Below are 7,972 nucleotides of genomic sequence, written 5' to 3'. Positions count from 1 at the left end.
AAAAATATCATATTCGTGGAAATTTGTATAAGTGTGTACCACGTAACCATTTGATACAAAGGAGCCTGGCGTAAAATAAAGGAGGAAAATGCGACTACTGCGGCTATATGTGTATGAATGTATGCATGTTTGTATGTACAAAAAAGTTTGTGTTGTGCATGTACGTATATGTGATCGTGTGTGTGTGTTTCGTACGCGTGTCACATTCAACATCATTCTGTGGTGTAGTTTTCAATTAAGCCTCGTTTTGTTATTTATACTTATGGTATCATGTTCTTACCGTTTACATAATGTTTGTCATAATATCTTAACACTTTTTAATGCACTATACCACCTTCTAACATTTGCAAAAATAATCAAGTATTTTAATTTTTTTCAATATTTTGCGTACATATGACCCACTGTGTACTGTGACAAAATGTGACCGTAGATTTCCATTTAAATGACGGTTTAAGTATTCTCTTATCATAATGCGATACTCCAGAAAGAATCAGGTGATTACTATAAATGTGAAATAATTCGGGCGTTAATGGGTTAATGATTCAACTAAATATTTGTTCAGCTATGGTTGCTGCTATGCAGCTTGTATTAAACATCTAAGTACCTTAAAAGCTACCAATTGTTCCTAAGGATGTCCAAACAATTTACAAAAGAAGAGCAGCATCATTTTAGACTGCCGAGAATACGTAAATTTCCCTACCTAGTGCTTTGGCAGTTTTTATTCGGGAAAATTAGTAGAGCAAGAAGGTATTTTTCATTCTGGATACGGCTAGCTCAAACTCGAAGAAGAAATCTTTTAGGGTGAACGAAAATGTACCGTTAGACAATTCACCACTTGGGCAGCAATTTGACATTATCCATTATCACTGCCAGTGATCGCTCGAACCACCCACTCCCATCAATGATTGCTTATCGTAAACAATCATCTTACTGACATTATCGGGAACAATATTTAAGTTTTGTAATTATATATTTTGTGTTCAAAATTCTTTAACAAACATAGTTTACATTTTACTACTTTCAACAATAGTCTGGTAAGTACATAGATGTATGTATATCATAACAAATTAAATTTCCAATGGTAAAAAGGTGTTTTTGGTATATGTGTAACCTACAGTTACACTTTCTTTGAACTATTGAATATGTTATAAGCGAATCCACTAAAATTTATAAAATCTTGAGAATGAGAAAGCAAATTTCAAATTTTATTTGTTTCGCAATATTCTGCAGCATGAGCGTCGCTGAGTTAGAACATTAATCGATTCATAAAATATTCACTTTTACTGACCAACTCGTTGTTGGTCACACTTCAATTTGGAAATTTAATTGCCAAAAGTCTAACAGCTGATATCGCATAATTATTTGTCGAATCTCGGTTTTGTTATACAAAACCTATTTTAAAATATGAATTGTTTTAAACATTTTTCAAAGCTTTTGGTATTTAAATATTATTGAATTTGTAAGGGAGATTATTAATGACCGGGTCATCTCCAACCGTTTAAATGTAATAATTTTGTTCTGAATGTAATCCGTAAATGGGGAAATGGTCATTTGATAGTAGGTCTTTTTGCATAAGTGTGGTATAAAACCATATGATGTAACACTGTTACGCACTGAGTGGCCTTTTGGCATAACTGTTGTTCCACCATGAATTACCATTATGCTAATTCCAGCCATTACCATTATGCAGGTTTCAGCTTAATATTTGATGTTGTGTGAAATGAATTAAAACAAAACATTTTTAGACTAATAAAGGTCATATTTTTCTTTCAGCAGACTCATGGATTCCAATACAAATCCCAATCCAAACGAAAGTGACCGTTTGCTAACAGGACACCACACATGTAGCCATTGTTCATCAACGTTTCGAAGTAAAGCACTCTTAGCGCGCCACATCAGTCAGCTACATCCGGAAAAGAAAAGATTCAAATGCTCTCATTGCGATGCAGCGTATAACTTGCAGAAAAACTTTTCCATCCATCAAATCGTGCATAAGCCTGGCAATCCGCCGTTTAAATGCCCCCAATGTGGTGTTGCCTTTCGCCGTCATTCCACCTTGGTGGGTCACATTGAACGGCACTACGTCAACGAGGATCACATCTGCGCCATATGCGACGAGCAGTTCCAAACCCTGGACGAACTGAAAGCACATGTTTATGAGGGCCATGAGGAAGGACTGCGAAAAAGGGATGTGTCCAAGGTGGGCAGAATTGCTATTGTTTCGTCTCGAGACAGAGAAACTTTCAAGTGCAATCTGTGCGAGGACAAAATCTTCGCCAAAAGAAGTTTGCTGGAAAGACATTTTCTCATTCATACCAAGCAAAAGCCTTTTGTGGTAAGATTACTAATATTACAATGTACGTGTGTATTTCATCAAAATTTGTTTTTTTACAGTGCGACATCTGCGGCAAAGCATTCAACCAGAAAAGTACACTAAAAACACACACGTTGGTGCACAGCAAAATCCAGGAGTTCGTTTGTCTGCTATGTGGGTTGAAATTTTCACAAAAGGTCAACCTGCGCGTACACATGCTTCGAGTGCATCCAAAACGGACCAGTTCTTTGGCGGGAGGACAGCCTTGTCCATTCTGTCCATGTGTGTTTAAAAAGCTTGGCAGTTTAAATGCTCACAAAACGAAAGTTCATGCAAGTTTACTGATAGACACTATCAAAGATCGATATGTGGCCACGAAAACCGTTTCGGATTCAACATCGTGTGAACCGACACTAGGGATCATCTATAAGTGTAGTAGTTGTGGAGTGAATTTTCCAGAAATGGAGCAACTCAACCAGCACATCAAAGAACACGAAAAGGATGTTCCCCATCCTCATCGATCTACGTCTGACATTATACAGCCTATCGTGGCCAGTCGTAGTAAGGAACATTTACAGGGTCCTAGCGAACAGAGACGTTATTCGTGCGAGATTTGTCCGGCCGCTTTTAAGAAATCCAGTCATCTCAAGCAGCACATCAAGTCTCATTACGGACTGAAAGGTAATCGTTGTGGTATATGCAACAAAACTTTCACGACAAGCCACACGCTGAAAGTACACTGCAATAGTCACAGTCAAAACTCACACCTGCACTACAAATGTGACCAATGCAGCGCCAGTTTTAGTCTCCAGTCAAGTCTTCGCAGACATCAGAAGCATCACGACAACCCTGATAGGTCCTATAGTTGCCCTTACTGCAAGCGAGTATTCAAATGGTTTCAGAATTGTAAGACGCATATGAAGAATAATCACTCAGAAGTCACGGATCAACAAGACCCTATCGCATTTTTTTCTCACAAATCTACATCGAACACTGAACAGTTAGAAATTACTGAACAAAACGAACCTGAACTCGCCGAAGAAATGATCATCGATGTGAGCAACTTACCGTCCAATGTGAGCATTTTGGACATCAGTAATCTAACGAATTGCATTGTGAGGATAGATGATCAACTGTACGAGCTACCAGTGCAGATCGGCACGGAGTTTCCACTTCACGAGGAAACAGACCTGACGGAAATGATCACGAAAAATGCAACTGGAGGCACAGTTCAGTCGGAAGGTGAAATTCTCAAATTGAACAACTCGGAGGATTCGTTGTTTCAATATATGGAAGAAGTACGCCAAGAGGATGAGGTTGAAACGACAGCTGTGTCAGAAGAAAAGACGGATCATGTAAGCCAAAAGCTGAAGCCGAAAGAAAGAAAGATTCCGAACACAACTGAACAGGATCTGTTTGAGGAGGTGATTGAAGACGGGAAGAAAAAGTACGGTTGCAAGGGGTGCCGGAAAGTTTTTAAGAAACCAGTTGATTTACGCCGACATATTCGAACCCATACAGGTTAGATTTTAGTCATTTGCCCGCTTTGTACTGTAAGCTATACTGAGAATTCAACGTGAATTTGGCGTGATGAATGACAAGGTGATGTAACGCACGTAAAACCTGTGATTATGTGAAAGATTTACTTTGGTTGGATAGCAAAGTATTTTACACATGATTTCAAAGTGTTTTGCAATTGTGATATTCATCACTAGTAGAACTAGTTTGCCGATCATGGCAAGGACTCATATTTGACAAACAAGCATGTCCCTTTTTAGGAAACTGGGCGCCCGTAATAGGTGCCTGTAATCCGAAAATTCAGAAATCGCTAATGATGCAAAGTTTTTCGATTATTTGTAAATTAACATGTTTTACATTTGAATTTGGATTGCCGATAGAGCGACTGGTTTACAATTCACGTATGAAACACGTTGATCGAGCTTGTAGAATATTTTCAGTGTGTGTAAAATGCTTTGCTGTCGAACCAAAATCAATCTTTCTCAGAATCATAAGTTTGCCAATCAGCATGACGAATTTACGTTGAAAAGAATGTGGATCGAACGTGTGGATTTTTTTTTTCAGTTTATAATCACATTCATCTAATTTCACCCAGGTGAACGACCTTTCCGATGCGACAAGTGCGCCAAGAGTTTCACCCTCAAGGCCGTCCTCGGGGCGCATCTCAAAACTCACGAGTTGCAACGAGAAATGATACCCTGCCCGGAGAAGGACTGCGGCAGCCGGTTTTCCAGCAAATCCAGCCTTGAGCTGCACCGGCGCATCCACACTGGCGATCGACCGTTCCAGTGCGGTGTGTGTAGGCTCACATTCCGAACGTCGGGTCACGCGCAGGCCCATATGACTTCCCACGCACGGTTGGCCAAACGGCGTGAGCAGAACAGTTTCGAATTTCTCTGTCAGACATGAAACATTTTATTTTTTTGATATAAAGACAAGATTATGCGAGAAACGTATAAAAAGTACAAAGATGGACTAAACGGCCTTTTTTCTATAAATGTGTATTTAAGAAAGCATGGATTTTGTTTCCCAAAAGATCCATAAAACTTCTACAGTGGAGTCTCCCTTATTTGCGTTTACCACAGTTTTAACGATGCTTAAGCTTAACTCCTACTCTTAACTAAAACGGGGCGCATTTAATCAAAGTTCGCAATTACAAAGCTGTTGATGTTTCCTTCGAGTTTGTGTGAGAAAAACAAGGAGAAATATTGTCCACGTTTCTTACGAGGTTTTCTATAAATGAGAATCCTTTTGAAATCTCTCCACGACTTAAGAGCTTAGCTTAACCCTTTCTTTCCCACAGCTTTGGCCGATAATCTGATCGTCAAAATGGCGTTTCTGAAAAACGTGCTTGAACAAAAGTTGTTACAAATAATCTAATTATCCAAAACCAATCGAAAAAAAACAGTTGAAAATCAATAGTTATTTGAAGGCACTATTTTCTTATTTTTCAGTGGCGTCTCGTCCTAAGGTGCACTTGGTGCACTGCACAGTCAAAGATTTCAAACTAACAAATTAAATATATATATTATAATTCTCAATACTTCTAACATTCATAATGTGTAGTTGTTTGAAAATGTTGTTTGACTTCTTCACCTTCAATTGGTGCATCGCCCTCAGTGAACGAACCGTTTGATTCTCCCCCCATGGTCTTGCTCAACCAGCAAGCGAAAACAGCTAAGCAAACAAGACAAACTGCCATGCGTCTCCATTAGTCCTGTTCAAATTTGAAAAAATGTTTGGAAATCTTCCGGTCAAGCAGTATTCTGAATTCTCATGCTAAGAACAATGTCTGGTCAAATTTTCAGCTCATTTGATAGAGATTTCACTATGCTTCAAGATGAAAATATGTTTTTAGGCTTATTTTAAGGTTTGAAAAATCATAACTCAATACTTATAAATCGAAATCACTTGCTATTACCACCTATTGAAAGCTAATTCTATTCTGTTAAAGTTTGTCGAACACGCCAATAAGATTAAATTAAGTTTAAACATCGTTTGATCGAGATTTGTTCTCCACAGTACCCAAAAATCACGGTTTTCTGAATATGTATGCTCTAAAAAACACACATTGGTATTATTTTTCCAGGCCCTAGTAACCGGGAAATAAACATAATAAATCTATGAAATCATTAACCATTAACAGCTTACATGTTGCTTTAGGAATTAAATTACAAAAATGCCCAAAGATTGAACAACCCATCCCAACCTGATGATAGTCAAATCGTGCATGACACATGAACCGTCGAATGAATGAATTAAATAAGTTAGCATTGCTTTTTCTTTCCGAGTAATGATTGTTTGGATCGTATTTCACTGACTATTCAGAACGATTTGAAAACAATCATTATCATTGACTGTGAAAAAGCAGTGCTAACGTGTTCATTTTTTACGTTCCTTGAAGCTCACGGTGGAGTTCTTGGCTCACCCACAGCGGATTTACGAATGTGCTTCCTAATTGCCTATTTTTTACAATTTATTTTCTAAAGATAAAAGGTATCTTTAACCGGGATTGAGTTTTAGAAATACATAGTCATCATGTTCTGGAAATTCAAAATCCAAAATTTTCAAACAGGTATGTTTTTCGGAGAGAACACTCCCTAAAAATAGTGAATTTCAAGAACCTTTAAGCACAAACCTTATCCAAACTATGTTTAAACTTGCTCCAATCATAAAACCGTGTTCAACAAAAGTTCGTACAATTGAATAAACTACTATGTAGAGGTATTTCCGATAAGTTTTAATGTTCCGTTCAGTAGTTATGAATTTTCAAACTTGAAAACAGTCCAAAAACACATAATTGATTTGAAGCACATCTAAATTTTCTCCAAATTGACTGAAATTTTGACCACAAGTTTATTTTGACATGAAAAATCAAAATATTGGTTGACTGAGGAACTTCCAGACATTTGAATAGGTCTAGTCTCCATCGTATTGCAGAGAATGTACATTTCAGCCGTGCACTCTTTCTTGTGCACGAAAATAGCGTGTATGGACACAGCAGGAATGTGCATTTGTATTGGCATTTCTAGAGCAACAGTGGCGTTGTATAGGTAAAATCTGGTTCACTCCAATTTGTGCACCCGAGAGAGAAATTGCCCATGACGCTCGCATTGGTTTGCAAGAATTGAGAAAGCGCGCGCAATTGGCGTCACGACGTCTGCTGTTGGAAGAGAAAGCGTTAACGCCATACATGCTTTGTGTGTATATATGTTGCATGGAGCTTCCAGGTGTCGCGCGATAGTAGGCGCAATATTGATTGGAACCAAAACTAGATGTTATAAACGTATTGGCCAAATTGATTTATCTTATTAAATACACAAAATTTATATGGCTTTGAATTGATTTATGGCTTTGAATTGATTTATATTATATGTGAATATAGTTTTTCTTGCTCAATAGACCGACAACTGATAAATTGCGGTGGGCGTAAAGTGGGTTTCAGCGTTCAACAGTCAGTCATCATTTCACTTAAAAGCTTTGATGTATCAACAAAAGTATACAAAGAGATGTACCAGCGCTGGACATCGTCGAAAAGCTAAGATATCGTGATACAATTGACAAGCTGTAAATAATAAGAATTATTATATAGAATAACAACGTTAGGAATAATGGAGATTCGGAATTTCGCGAAAGTCACGAAATCCACGGAATTTATCCTTCATCGCGAAACTTGGAAAATAACGCGTAAATAGTTGAATTCTGAAAGTTTATATGATAATCTCAGAAAAGTTCAGATTTTTGCTCATAAGAATGGTTTATTTATTTGTAAGCCGAGTTTCATATAAAAAAATGTGCTAATCGTTTAGTTCCAAGTTAAACGTCTTTCTTCTTGCTTTATATTTTGTATTGATAATATGATATTAAACTTCGCAAAATACAAAACATGCTTGAAATTTACGCATATAAAGGTCATTTTTACTGTAAATATACATTTTTATGTCAAATATTATCAAACTATGGGGCCGCGATTAATACGCAAAATTTTTCTTTCATTGCCTTGATATCAGCGAAATTTTGAGAATTTTTCTTGTCCCTAAACATTGTATATTGGAATCATCCAAAATTCTTAAGACTTACTACTAGTGAATGAAACGAAGAAAACAAACAAAAAATACGTCCAATGAGCAACAAATATAA

General features: G+C 37.3%; 1 protein-coding gene across 2 annotated transcripts; it reads left to right on the top strand.

Moving 5' to 3' along the window:
* Positions 1–880: 880 nt before the first annotated feature.
* LOC5576035 (zinc finger protein 888) lies at positions 881–4,807 on the top strand. Of its 2 annotated transcripts, none has more exons than XM_021846926.1 (4): positions 881–1,034; positions 1,777–2,335; positions 2,395–3,835; positions 4,428–4,807. In XM_021846926.1, exons 2-4 carry the CDS (start codon positions 1,781–1,783, stop codon positions 4,739–4,741), a joined length of 2,310 nt encoding a protein of 769 aa, XP_021702618.1. In that variant the 5' UTR covers positions 881–1,034; positions 1,777–1,780; the 3' UTR covers positions 4,742–4,807. The 2 variants fall into 2 exon arrangements, with proteins under 2 accessions (XP_021702618.1, XP_021702617.1); XM_021846925.1 differs by having other exon boundaries at positions 1,774–2,335.
* Positions 4,808–7,972: the final 3,165 nt, after the last annotated feature.

This window comes from Aedes aegypti, chromosome 2, assembly GCF_002204515.2.
Source record: "Aedes aegypti strain LVP_AGWG chromosome 2, AaegL5.0 Primary Assembly, whole genome shotgun sequence".
Lineage (NCBI taxonomy): Eukaryota > Metazoa > Arthropoda > Insecta > Diptera > Culicidae > Aedes > Aedes aegypti.
Note: the sequence above shows the minus strand (reverse complement) of the source record. Positions and strands in the feature narration are given on the sequence as shown.

Excerpts from the sequence above, each read along its gene's own strand:
- LOC5576035 (XM_021846926.1), top strand. The coding sequence starts at position 1,781 with ATGGATTCCAATACAAATCCCAATCCAAACGAAAGTGACCGTTTGCTA. Across the intron at positions 2,336-2,394 it reads CCAAGCAAAAGCCTTTTGTG|TGCGACATCTGCGGCAAAGC; the intron begins GTAAGATTACTA and ends GTTTTTTTACAG. Across the intron at positions 3,836-4,427 it reads ACATATTCGAACCCATACAG|GTGAACGACCTTTCCGATGC; the intron begins GTTAGATTTTAG and ends AATTTCACCCAG.